Consider the following 14,546-nt stretch of genomic DNA (forward strand, 5'->3'; position numbering starts at 1 on the left):
AAAAAAATGTCTATGTTTAACAGAAGAAATAAAACAATACAGGTTTGGAACAACACGAGGGTGACTAAACAATGACAGAAACTTAATTTTTGGGTGAACTATCCCTTTAATATGCCATAAATTGCCTTGTGTAATAATGACTCTACCATAATCACTAATGTGACAACTTTCAGAAGTGCATAATGGCACACCTTATAAACATACTTCAGCCCTCCATCTGAAGGAAGACTCACACCAGCACTGTGCTGTATGAGAAACATTTTGTTTTATTTTTGAATTAACCATTCTCTTGTTCGTTTTGATCAATGGAATGAATCAGATCAGTAGGTTATTTACAGGTTTCTTTTTTCCAGTCCCAAAATGTCCCTAAAAAGCAGAGGTGTTGAGGTGGTAGAACAAGCAGTCTTAGTATAGAAAACAATCATGTCGTAGGAAGAGCAGGCAGGACCCCCTCTCCAGGATGGGTTTAGAAAAAAAGGAGTCTCTGTAGAGCTTCCTGCGGCCAAAGCTTTGTCAGCCCTGCGAAGCTCTTCTTCTAGCTGAGATGGTTTGTGTCTGAGAGGGGGGCGTTCTTCTCCACACACATTATGACTCTGATGCAGCACACTTGGAGCAGATGATGTTGAAATGGCGGGCAGAGAGGAGGAAGTGACAGAACTAGCTTCAAATATTGTGTTAATCAGCTTGGCTCTGTTTTCTCTGCGCTCTCCCTGCTGTCCTGCGTTTGTTTCAGTTTGGGAAAATAAAGGGTGGTAACAGAAAAAGGAAAAATATATTCATACTATTTCTTTTGTTAAATCTCTTGCTCTAATATACATTTTACAATGTCAAGAAAATAACTCCCATCATAATAGTGCTTAAGTAAAGCTCAATATAGACTTTTATTATAACAAAATAGGCAGTTTATGGAGGGTTAAATATCTGTTAAGATCTCATTGTACAATAAATTTCTTCCACATATGCGGTGGCATTTTATTGCCTCTTAAAAATATCAGTTCCTTACAAATGGCAGACTTTCCTAAATGTAAATCAATGAGTTGAAAACATGTACTCTGTGTAAGACACTGATTGTAGACTCCAACATTCTAACGGTGGCGGCACACGTCTCACACCTGTGCAGTGGGACATCATCTAAACACAATGGCTCTGTAACGCAGACGATTAGAATGAGGAGAACAATAAGCATGCCAATACAACAGTCAAGAGAGAAAAAGAAGTAAATCAATGATGATGAATGTGCGGAACATACAGGACTATGGTGAAAATGAACAACGAGAAAGAAGGGCCCAAGAACACCTGGTCTTAAAAGCTACAACGTGCAAAGTTTTGCCTTTTTGTGTGTTTCTCACCATTTTAATGAATCCGATGCCTGAGACTCTAGCTCCGTGTTACCATTTACACAAAAACAACACAGAAAAGAACAAGTAAAACAAAAAGAGAGTTGTGTCGGAAAATCCAGATCGCTGTCTTTGTCCTTACAAAGTAACCTCCCTTAAACATTAAGGAACTGTACCGTTTCCAACCCCCTGGTAAACAGATGCTGGTCTGGCATAGCTTTGCTTTCTGTAAGCATGGAAGCAGTGGAGAACTGAGGAGGACAGATCATCTTCTCTTCAAATAGCTACTGAAGAGCTAAAAGTCAGGAGGTGAAGATGTAGGACTGAACAGAGATCGAAGTATGTTGGATTAAGGAATTAATCTGTTGAGTTAATGCTGTCAGTTGGAGAAGCCCAACTGAGATTATCAAAAAGAAAAACAAAAATGACAGAATCAATAAATAAATCAGGCAGAGAAAAGGGGACGATAAACTCCTGAAGGCTCTCATAGTTTCTCCTTGGACTGTACCCATATGTATGGCCCAGACTGTTCCTCGATGATCTGCTTGACTTGATCGTAGATCTCTTCCAAAGTGTCCCCCAGAACAATCGCTGCAATGCAGAGAAGACCACAGTGAGGTGAAAAACAGCCAATAAATTCATGCATACAATATAAACTGCCAACATTCATACAGACAAGCCAAGATTCTTACAGTTGCAATAGTGGAAGTGTCATCCAATAAGAAACTAGTCAATTAGTGAGGTCTATTAGGGAGTTGTTGTAGTCTTTTTTTTAGCTTTAACATTTTAGCAGTGGTGCTTTAAAAGGGATGAATTCAGAGATTCAACTTCTCAGAGAGCAGAGAACTCACATACCCACTAGATTTCTGAAACAAGTGCATTTTAAATGCAACTTCTGCAAAAACAAAAATATTTTTTTCTAAACTTTTTTGGGTAGATTAATTTGTCAACATAAAACCACACAGTTTTATAATTTAATAAGATTTATTACACGGCTCTGTGGAATACTTGATTCTGATTGGTCAATGGCACCATCCAGCGGTATGTTATTCCCCGATAACAACCTCTAAAAACAGATAACACAGGCTCATCCGGGTATCTTAATCTGTGTTCTGAAGATGAACAAAGGTCTTACGGGTGTGGATCGACATGAGGGTGAGTAATTAATGACAGAATTTTCATTTTTGGGTGAACTAACCCTTTAATGGTAATTTCAAATAAGCGTTTCAGTTCAGATTGATTATACTTGATTTTGTTTTCGTTATGTTCCTGTTCAAATTTGTTTTCGTTCCTTGAGCCAGTTCAGAGCCCTGGTTCCCTGGGAATCAAAACCCATGACCTTGCCATTGCTACATATATAATGTATTATAATATCAGAAATGTGAGTTGTGGTAGGCTGTAGTCTTGATGATTGTATGAGAGAAACACACAGAATGAGCAGACAGACCTGTGAAGTGCTCCATGAACTCCTGTTCCAGCTTCATGGCTCTGTCGTATGTCTTCCTGCCTTGTTCCTCCGTCAGTCTTTTATTCATCTCCCTGAGGAGAGAGTAAACCGCATTGCCCTCTAATTACACACTGTGTAGTATTACATTGCTTGCGGAGGACAGAATAACCTTTATAGATTAGTGATCCACTATTAAAAAACGTGTGAGAAATTTGACTGGGTACAGTTTACAACATACTGTATGACACAATGGCAATTAGAGTAGAAGACATCCAATAAGCATCCCACCCATTCCATCAGCACCATATTAATGTATTTTGATTCCTTGTCTTTTACTCACATGATGTTCTCTACTGATTTTGGTTTGATGAAAATAGCGATGGGGTAAAGCACAGCCACTTGCAGCCTCTTGATGGCGTTGCCTGATACATCTAGAATGCAGTGTTTGCCCTAAAGAGAATATCACAGACAGTTTTTTTTTCATCTGGTTAGCAATAAAGATGCATGATATGCATTATACTCCTATGTCGTCAGCAATCGTGCAGGTGTAGCATGCATATTGTGCTTATTTCTCCAGAAATAATGCTAAGCTCCAATTCCTAAATAACATCTTTTGTAAACATTGAGTAATGACATTCAAATCATTTTTGTTGCCTGGTAAATGTTATGTATGTAGACTCAGTATTGGTAATAACCTTTAATAACCTCACCTTTTCTGCCACCTCTCTGACAGACTGCACACTGGTTCCATACAGGTGGTTATTGTACTGGCCTGCCTCGATGAACTTGTGCTCCTGTATATCTCTCTCCATCTGCTCTCTGGACACAACAAAGTGGTAGTCTCTCCCATCCACCTCATAATCCCGTTTCGGCCTCGTTGTATCTGAGACAGAGAGGACCACACGCTACATTATTATTATTATTGTGCGTCTCAGTACACCAAGTCTTTGCCACCCAGTTTATGCTATGCAACAATATTCAAAGGCCCATGAGTTTTATAAGATTTATTCTATAAAAGGATCTGTAAAATTATTTTTTAAGTCACAATTTCTATCGATAACTTTATTTAAATCATTTTAAGTTGTCTGACCATACATGCAAAAATATTTGGAACTTTACTGTCAAAATAAGCTGAGCATGGGGTGTTTCTGTATTCTTAAAGGGTTAGTTCACCCAAAAATGAAAATTCTGTCATTAATTACTCACCCTCATATTGTTCCACACCCGTAAGACCTTCGTTCATCTTCGGAACACAAATTAAGATATTTTTGATCAAATCCGATGGCTCAGTGAGGCCTCTATTGCCAGCAAGACAATTAACACTTTCAGATGCCCAGAAAGCTACTAAAGACATATTTAAAACAGTTCATGTGACTACAGTGGTTCAACCTTAATATTATAACGCGACGAGAATACTTTTTGTGCGCCAAAAAACAAAATAACGACTTTATTCAACAATATCTAGTGATGGGCTAGAAAACACTGCCTCATGAAGCTTTGAAGCTTAACGAATCTTGTGTTTCGAATCAGTGTGTATCAAACTGCCAAAGTCACACCCCCCAGTGGTGAACCATTGAAATTTCGAAACACTTATGACGCAACGAAGCCTCGTTTACTGAAATCACGTGACTTTGGCATTTTTTATTCAAGCTCCAAACCACTGATTCGAAACAAAAGTTTTGAAAAGCTTCGAAGCTTCATGAAGCAGTGTTTTGAACCACTGTAGTCACATTTAACATGTAACTGCTTTAAATATGTCTGGGAATCTGCATAGCTTTCTGGGCATCTGAAAGTTTTAATTATCTTGTTGGCAATGGAAGCCTCACTGAGCCATCGGATTTGATCAAAAATATCTTAATTTGAGTTCCGAAGATGAATGAAGATCTTACGGGTGTGGAACGACATGAGGGTGAGTCATTAATGACAGAATTTTCATTTTTGGGTGAACTAACCCTTTAATGCACGTTTTAATTAAACCGCACCATGAATAGTCTGAGTCCACTGCTCATCCATACTTTTAAAGGGATAGTTCACCTGAAAATTTTGTTATCACTTAAGTTGTTCCAAACCTGTATGAGTTTCATTCTTCTGTTGAACAAAAAATAAGATATTTTGAAGAATGCTGGTAACCAGACGGTGGGGATAGTAGAAAAAACATACTATGGAAGTCAATGGCTACCATCAACTGTCTGGATACCAACATTCTTTTATCTTCTTTTGTGTTCAACAGAAGAAAGGTTTGGAACAACTTATGGGTGAGGCAATGATGACAAAATGTTTTTGAGTGAACTATGCCTGTAATTAAATCACAGACATTCATAGTTCAACAGCCCCAGTTGACCAACTGGTCAGATTCATTGTGCTACTAAAGAGACCTCTGTGAATAATAATTAACATTACTTACTAGTAGAACTCAAAAACAATAAATCTCAAAATCTAACTCAAAATCTCAAAAAATTTAAAACATATTCAACCATGTCAATGCAGTCTGAACTGCTTTTCTAATCTGGTAAGCTTGCAAACTATACTGTAAAATCCACTGCAGACACTGTAACATCATATGATCTCATCAGATCATACACACAGTGTACAGATACTTACGGGGAACACAGGAACCAAATTTGTCAGGGAACTCCGATATCAGGTCATCGTTTACTCTGTCTTTCATCGGACCCAAGATAATCACTGGTCGAGAGTAGTTCACTATGGAAAGGCCATTCATGAAATCAGTTACATTTTCATAATAATGATAACTGTTCATGTCAAATCTCATGGGTTAATATTGCTGTTACAGAGAATAATTAACATTTTACCTTCCTGCTGACAGACTGGCTCATAAGACAGCACATATTCCTCTTGACCACCTGAGAAATGAACACACACACACACACACACACACACACACACACACACACACACACACACACACACACACACACACACACACAGTTAAGCTTAGAAAAATATCTCTTTGTACAATTCATCATTTGGTTTATGTTATCATTTTTAGACAAACAAATCCAGCCAAGCATATTAAGACACTAAAATCAATGCAATGTTTTCTGCTCATGCATTATTATTGAATGTGTGAAATAGCAACAACTATGCGAGATCCACTTGTGGCCACTAGAGGTCATCTATGCCGCACAAATGAAGTGTTAAGGCAATGGAGTCCTCCGTCATGGTTGGTATGAGGCTGTCATAATGATTAAAGTGGAGCTTTTTCTGTGGATCTCAGCAGGCCAGATTACCTAAGGCTGACTGCCCGCCTGTGCACTATGAGTTAGAGGTAGATATGTGGTGTAAATGAACATTGTTCTTTAAAGTACAGGGCAGAATTTGTAAGGGCCTGTGACATGCTTGTTCTGTATACTGCATCATAATGTAGTGTACTGTGTACTTAAAATATGAAATATTATGCATTTATTCCCTCCCCACAAAAAAGCAATGTGAAATAAGTTAGTGTTAGTTATTCACATGTATGAAAGATCACAAAGAATACAACTAAGGAGATCACACTACAACTTCAATGTAGACTTGATTCACAGGACAAGCCTTTGTACTGTAGGGCTGTGCTGATACAATCAAATACTGATTATACTATCACAAGTCTTGTCAGAACAGGTCCTGCATCGTATGATATCATTTTCCAGCAAAAATGTATTTATGAATGAGTTGCTGCCATGGAACAATATCGCACTATATCATTTCCATTTCATTGCAAACTACATTAATGCTGAAGTAATGACATAAAAAAAGTTTCAAAATTAAATAGATATATTTATTTATTTGCACTGCTGTTCAAAAGTTTGGGTCGGTAAGATTTTTTGGTAACATTTTATTTTAGGGTCTTTTAACTAGCTGCTTATTAGCATGCATATTACTAGAATATTGTCTGTTTATTAGTTCTTATTAAGCACATATTAATGCCTTATTCTGCATAACATTCTACATTCTTAATCCTACCCAATACCTAAACTTAACAACTACCTTATTAACTATTAATAAGCAGTAAATTAGAAGTTTATTGAGGAAAAAAAAAAATCAATAGTCAATAGTGAATGTATTCCCTATACTAAAGTGTTACCAATTTTTTTTAATGTGTTTGAAATAAATATCTTGCGCTCAACAAGGCTGCATTTATTTGATCAAAAATACAATGAAAACTGAAACTGTGAAATATTATTACAATTTAAAATAACTATGTTTCTATTTTAATACATTTCACAGAAAACAAAACTCCAGTCTTCTGTGTCACGTGATCCTTCAGAAATCAATATAATATGCTGATTTGCTGCTCAAGAAACATTTATTATTATTAAAGTTGAAAAGACTTTTGCTTAATATTTTGGGGAAACCATGATACATTTTTTTTCAGGATTTTTAATCAATAGAAAAATCAAAAGAACAGCATTTATTTGAAATGGATATCTATTTTGGTATTCTAAATGTATTTGCTGTCACATTTGAATGTAATTAACTTTAACAGAATTTAACACATCCTTGCTGAATAAAGCAATGCATTTCTTTAAAAAAAAAAAACAAAAAAAAACTTTTACCCCATGTAAATACCCCAAGCTTCTGAACAGTGTTATAGCAGAACTAGTGAGAACTTGCCACCCCCCCCCCCCCCCCCAAAAAAAAAAGTTTAGCCCTGCTTGTATCAATTTTTTATTGTTTATTTTTGCATTCATATTCATACTTGCAAATTCTGTGATCAAAGCCATTTTTATGAGATTCAATATCCCTTGTGCCTTTGCCACAGCAGTTCCATTTGCAATCCCTTTAAGATGCTGCAACGTATAGAATTGTGACTCAAAGTGTCTTGTATCATGCAGTATCTGGTAATGCCTTGCTCTAATGCACAGTCTGTAGTGCTGATCACAGCGGTGTGTAATATCTGGCCCCCATGAGACAGCATAGTAATATCTTTAGAGTGGCTTTGATATAGCACCACTGTGACTCTGACTGTCTCTGACAGAAAGGGGCAAGGGCTGGGAAGTGATGGGGGTGCACTGTTGCTATGGAGACTGAGTCAGGGGCTGGCGGAGGGCTCACTGATTGATTTTGGTATTGTATCTGTGTGGCTTCTGGAACATTACCCAGCCTGTCTCACTGCAGTGCTGCTCTGTTGAAGGGGGTGGGCTATGTAAACTCTTCAGAAGTCTAGAATTACATTGTTTGGTAATTTATTTATTTATTTATATATATTGTATTATTAAATTGATCTCCCATACATGTTAATTCATAGCAGAGAGGAAGAGAGAGAGAGAACAGTGTTAAATGCGAAAGCAGACGAGACCGACGGATGAAGGACACAATGGAAAGAAGAACTTACGGTAACTACTCTCACTATCACTGGCATTAGAGGTGACATGCTCTGAAATCATAACAGAGGAGGAATGGATGATGAAAACCAAGAACAGGAGCACATGATGATGCATGAGGTGACTTCAAATAAGAGAGATATAGCAATCCCGAGTCTCAGCAAAGTGGAGGAGTACAAACACACACCACTGAGGGACACAGTACACCTTCTAAGAATCTTCATGGCAGCTGTGTGCAATTTAAAGACCACATGAAATCAAAATTTTAGTCCATATATGTTAATTTTGAGGTCATGTGCTAATATACTCTTAAAAGTTAACTAGATTTTCAAACTGTGGTCGGGGACCCCCAGGGGAATGCAAGCTTATGCTTCATATAAAACAATATGCATCAAATAAAATAATAGTTAAAAGTACAGAATTTGACATTTTTACTGTTTCATTCTGCTTTCTAAACACTGATCAGAAATCATAAGTTTAATCACAATTATTTTTCTATTACCAGCCATATTTTCATGTTTCTTAGCAGGTTTATAAATCTAAAATTAGTTTTAACATAAAATAACCTATGAATTAGAATAAAAATAGAAAAAAAGCAGTAAACAAATGAATCCTTCCTAGCAGCAAATATTAATCTAAACAGAAACAGGGTAGTGATCACACGTTCTTGCACACCGTCTTCATAGACTAATATGGATTTAAAATATTTACTACCCATCTTGCATACGCAGGCATATTCTAAGATTTGTCCAATAAAATGCTCTCTAGTCTGAGAATTAATTTCCTTTCAAAGAAAGTGGAACTAATTCTGAAGGTGTCTTCATCCATATAAGTGTGGTTTCAATGAGTTGTGATGTAAACAAAAAGCTACGGGATAACACTCAGTATACTTTGAATGTCCTGATTCAAATCAAAATCCATCAACAGGGTCATTCTTCAATTGCAGTGGCAAGTGGTGTTCCCCTAATTTGCAACAGTCAAAATAAACTTTAAAACCAATAAATCATAGAATGTTTTATATTCTGTAGGGTGAAAACAATGTGCACACTTAAAAGTTTTTTTTAATTATTTGATTTTGAGATTTCATGTGTAACAAAATCTGCATGTTCCTGCATTACCTCAAAGAGGTATCGTGGGATTTATATATTGTGATTTAGATTTAATTTAACAAGTACAATTTAATTAAATCATTTAAAAAAATAAACTGTGGTGTTACAGTAATGAAATTTTGATAAATACAGTCTTACTGATAATTCTAAAATATCCCCAGACGTTGAAACCATCATGATAGCAGCCTCTATTTTGGAAGACTAGATTTGTGCAAATTGTCTGTGTTGTTACAGTCTTTTATGGTAACCCCACATGACTCCATAGTAACTCCACAGACAATATACAACCAGAAATAGTCTATTTTTATTAAAAATATTAAATGTCCCTTTGCTTTAGGACATTCATAATCACATAATTTTATCACTCTTGTCGGTTATAAAAGCAGCATCTTTATAGACAGCGTAGAGATGAAGACCTTGTTGTATGTCTATGGTGTTACATTACGTCTGTGGTGTTACTTCAAAATGTATCCGAAAATTATTTCTTTCAGAGCCATATAATATAATTTAAAGTTTTGAGACCTTAAACTGATTTAGAATAAATACTATAAAGGTAACCAAAGACCATTTTCCTGTCTTTTTCATTTTTTTTTTTTTTTATTTAATAAATTTATGACCAAAAAGAAAAAGAAGAAAAAGCAAAAAAACTGTTCTCCCTTGCTGGAAATAGGAGCCAATTTTCTTTTAAAAAGTGTAATTTTAATAAAGCAGTTAAACTGAATTCACAAAGGTATTTATTTTTCTTAATTATTCCTTAAAGTTGCATATCCTACTTATTTTAGAACCAGAAAAACCAGAAATGTACTTCAAATACTGGTAAAAGCACAGATATAAGTGGTTGTGGCATCAGTATTTAAACTTAATTAAGTCATTAAGCTTTCATTTTACTGGATATAGCATTTTAAACTAATTTTAAATATATATCAATACATTTTATTGTTTAAAAATGTTCTGTCTTGTTTGCCATCACAATTGAAGAATGACCCAACACAAAAGAAAACCGCAGCTGTCAAGCCATTACATGGGCTATTTGAGGAGTTAACATTAAACACAGTAAACTGTAATTACATAGTAGCTTTACTATCTAGAGTTTATGATGGCAAATAAATATCAGATCAATAGATAATTTTTTCTCAATAGAACATCATGAGAAAATAAAATTTGCAGAAACTGAATGAGGGAAGATTCCATAGAGAACAGTGAGGAAGACAGTAGAAAACAACCTTTCACCTCCACCATCAACAACTGAAAGAGAAAACGGTTTTGTCTGGTACTTTAAGCGTGTCTGGAGAAGCTCTTGAACTTTGGGAAAAACTAAATGTGCCCTCTAAAGAAAGATCAGTATGAATGATGAGAGTGAGGAATGAGAGATGCGACAGAAAGAGAGATAGAATGGAGGTCTGGTCCAGAGGTGACCAAGTGGGCATCTACATGGGGAACTTACTCTGGCCTTTGGATAGCATGTCATCTGGGTTGTCCTGTGGAGCGGTCAGGAAGGGAGCAACGAGAGAGACAACAACCACAAGAGTACATGGGTTACTGAGACACTCTAAGGCCTGGTCCAGCCACTGGACACAGCAGGCACCAAGCGTTTTCTGTCCACTGGTGTTGCTGTGTCTAAAGTAGGCTCTGATGCTTGCTGTGTCCAGTGGAGCAGTGCCCACCTCTGTCCTTATGACCTGCTGCCCTATTCTTGCCCAACACTGGAGTGCTGCTTTCTGTACTTACGGTCCACATCGCTTGTTTCCTGCTCACTCGCCTCCTTGTTCTTGTAGAAGGGGAACTTGCGGGAAAAGAGGTTCTTTTTACGCTTGTCATTGAGGGACTGCTGAGGAAGAGAAGGAAGGGGAGGGCAAAAGAAAAGAAGGGAAAGGGAAGAGGGCTGTCTAATGTCCATATGGAAAAAATAAAAAGATGATTGTTTTGCTCTTGGCTTTGTGGACCTCTGGTGGCTTAATCAAACGCCACTGGTATTGTAAGTGATTCAAGTTACATTTTGATGATCAATTTCTTTTAGATAGGTGGAGGACGTCACAAAGTAAGAATTGTACATGAAATGCATGATGAACTGAATTGGACAAATAAATGGATTTGAGTCAAAGACTCAAAAAAAGCAAGCAGCAGGAAATCTCGAACACGAGGAGCATTCAGATTTGCATGCAGAGGGTAAGAAGCGTTGTGAGTGTGCCAGAAGCATGGGGAGGCCTATAACTGCTTTGGTTGTGGCCGCTTCCTTATCAGCAGCAACACGCCACAAAATCAAGTTGGGCTGATTTCTTTTTCCAAATATAGTATGAAAGCCTTTGCTGTGAACAGAGCCTGAATGTGAAATTATTTAAGTAATACTAACTACACGGCTCTGTTCTTCGGCAGTGATGACTCACCAGGACTATAGGTGCATTTCCATTCTTGTGCAGTAATCAGTTATAAGCCTGGTTGTTTGCACTGCAGCGCTGTGGGTTACTGGAGAGCATGACATGGTAGGTAGAAGGAGGAAAATGTGAGGATGAAGGAGAGGAGAGGAGGAGGTGTGGCATACATAAGGACGAGCAGTCCGACATCAATGGCAAGCGTATTTGTCCTTCGTTTTCCTATCATGCATATTTCGTCGGGCTGTTAGATAACCTGGTGTTTTGACTTCAATGTCTCATAAATGAGTTATAGATGTATTACAGCATTGTTATATGTGGCCGTTTTTGGGCCTGCAACACTTGCAGCTACGCATGCTGTTAATTTAGACCGGACCATTCATATGGCAGACTGATTAGTAAACGTCATCCAGAATATTACATTCCACTGAATGCACTGACTGAGCATTATTAAATGTGAGTTAATATAAAATGGTCAAACTTTCACAGAGGTAGGAACGTTATCAAACATTAATTTGTAAAGTAATTTAAAATGCATTTCAATGTCATTCTAGATACACAATATAAAACAACAAAGAGGCTTTGTTCTAACCCCTAGTGAGTTGCCTACTTCTACAGCATTTTAGACATCATAATCCTGAGGTTGTTCCATAAGGAAGGAAACAACATTATGCTGCTTTCTAAGATACCTCGTTTTGGCCAAAATCTAAGGCAGCATCACATATACACTACCAGTGTAATTAAGCAATTTTTTGGGGTCAGTGGAGAGCATTACATTTCCATTAAATTTGGGGTCAAATTTTTTGCATCAAAAAATTAAGTATCATAATATATTATGTAGAACATCTGTTCAATATTAACTAAAAAACATCTGTTTTCTACACTGACAGTAAGAAATATTTCTTGAGCACCAAATCAGCAAAGAATTATTTCTGAATGATCGTGTGACATTGAAGACAGGTGCTTTGCCAGTACAGGAAAAAATTACATTACAAAATACAATAAATTGAAAACAGTTATTTTAATTTGTAATAATATTTCACAATATTACTGTTTAAATTTTACCGACCCCAAACTTTCGAACAGTAGTGTCTGGTTTGCAGAGAATACAATCCCAGAACACACTGTGAGCTCAAAACTTTATTCAAGATGGCAGACAAGTTGAGAGAAATGTTTGATTAACAGAAAAGTATAGAAAATCCTAACACAACTTTATCCCAAATTTACCCAATATTTAAGTGTGCTAGGTATTTTTTTCTTTATTACATTATTGTCTAATTAACTTGCTAACAACAAAACTGAACCGTGTGGTTGTGTGGTTATTTATTCATGTGACACTGAAAAGTGTTGCAAGTCAATCATTTACGAAGTGATTTCCAGGATGTGGTCTTAGAAATCAAAGCAACTCACTAGGTTTTGGAACAGAATATTGTTCATATCTTAGTAGTACTGTATGCACATATGAAATGGTTCACTCACCCCTTTTTCTCGTGACTTGGGGTTAAATTTAACTGTCTTTAACCTGGCTCTCTCCTTCTTTTCCACTCTAGAGAGAAAACAAAAGGATCCCATATAAAAATAGCTGTTATCAACTTTTAATCCATGTTATACTGCAATCTTCTTCATCAGGACATCCCTTATGCCCTGTTTATACCTGATATTAAGATGTATTTTGTTGATCTGATCACAAGTGGACGACACTAAATACAGGTGTAAACTGGGTCTAAAACGTTTTGAGCTTGTCAACTTTTGATTACTTTCAGTATAGTCAAAAATGCATTCAACCAGATTGCTTTAGTCACAAAAGACCACCTACTCTCCACCTACTGACTGAATGCTTAAACATTATGGGAAGCACGCTAGCCAGACCGGATTTAAATTTTGTTGGATGTATGTTTTTCTGTCGTCTCCGGGTGTGCTCATATGTAAATTGCATGAGCTTATTTCGTCCATTAGTTCAAAAGATCTGAAAAAGCCCATACATTTACCCGCCCATAGACACTTCCCTCAAAGAAATCAGGACAGAAGAGGCTAAAAGTGGACAACAGAGACGGATTAAAACACCAGGTGTAAACGAGAATGTGTCTCCCTCATCAACTTGTGATCCGATCGAACAAAACGCATCTTAATACCAGGTGGAAACACATGCACTTTAGGCTACAAAGGGTAAATTATCAGCTAAACACACAGGTACAGTCAAAACTTGAGGATTTCTTGAGGAATGGTGCTGGAGGACCGGTGATTGTGATATTATTTGGTACAAGTACAAAGTTTACAAAGTAAACCTTAAAATACCTGTGTGTGTGTGTGTGTGTGCGTTTGTTTGTTTTTCATTTTATATCTCTCACCTTCTCTTGCTGGGGATAACGCCCATTTCTTCCACCTCTCCTTGAGGAGTGACCTGCCGTGCCTGCCACCACTCATCATCCGAAGCATTCACCACATGCAGGATGTCCCCAAATTTGAAGTTCAGGCCCTGGCTAGGCAGCCCTGAATCCTTAGTTTTATCATAATCAAACAGTGCCCTGCAGAAAACAGTCAAAATAAAACATAGACTAGATACTTGATGCATTATCTGAGTGCATGTGGTAAGGTTGACAAGAAGCTTTACAAATTGCTAAATCATTTAAAGGTGCCCTAGAATTAAATATTGAATTTATATTGGCATAGTTGGATAACAAGAGTTCAGTACTGAAAGATTATGTGTATTTTCATTATCTTTAGTTAGATGCATTTACATTGTGACTGTGCCTCAGATGCAATCAACTCTGTGTTTGTAAAGGTGTGAACCAAATGGCCCATACAGACGTATGGCCCACAGAAACTGATGGGTGTGAATGACAAAGAAACAGCATTGCTCAGAGCAGATCACAGGGTAGATCGATCTCCTGTGGGAGGTCCTAACAGTGTTCTATTGTTTGTAACCCTTTTGTCTTCATGTATAAAGTTCTGTCCCA

General features: G+C 37.0%; 1 protein-coding gene across 27 annotated transcripts in view; it reads right to left on the reverse strand.

Moving 5' to 3' along the window:
• Positions 1-246: 246 nt before the first annotated feature.
• The window catches only part of dlg1b (discs large MAGUK scaffold protein 1b), a 138,574-nt gene continuing 124,274 nt past the window's right edge, over positions 247-14,546 (reverse strand). For 16 of the 27 annotated variants that reach the window (XM_048195770.1, XM_048195774.1, XM_048195768.1 and 13 more), the window contains 10 exons: positions 13,938-14,114; positions 13,069-13,135; positions 10,949-11,048; positions 8,123-8,164; positions 5,598-5,648; positions 5,386-5,487; positions 3,495-3,667; positions 3,125-3,234; positions 2,785-2,876; positions 247-1,928 (listed from right to left, as the gene is read on the reverse strand). In XM_048195770.1, coding sequence (XP_048051727.1) covers positions 1,822-1,928; positions 2,785-2,876; positions 3,125-3,234; positions 3,495-3,667; positions 5,386-5,487; positions 5,598-5,648; positions 8,123-8,164; positions 10,949-11,048; positions 13,069-13,135; positions 13,938-14,114 — 1,021 coding nt within the window. In that variant the 3' untranslated portion in view covers positions 247-1,821. Of the gene's footprint in view, positions 1,929-2,784; positions 2,877-3,124; positions 3,235-3,494; positions 3,668-5,385; positions 5,488-5,597; positions 5,649-8,122; positions 8,165-10,664; positions 10,699-10,948; positions 11,049-13,068; positions 13,136-13,937; positions 14,115-14,546 lie in introns of all 27 variants that reach the window. The other 11 variants (XM_048195771.1, XM_048195780.1, XM_048195789.1 and 8 more) reach the window with 3 other exon arrangements.

Source organism: Megalobrama amblycephala, linkage group LG7, assembly GCF_018812025.1.
Source record: "Megalobrama amblycephala isolate DHTTF-2021 linkage group LG7, ASM1881202v1, whole genome shotgun sequence".
NCBI classification, from domain to species: Eukaryota; Metazoa; Chordata; class Actinopteri; order Cypriniformes; family Xenocyprididae; genus Megalobrama; species Megalobrama amblycephala.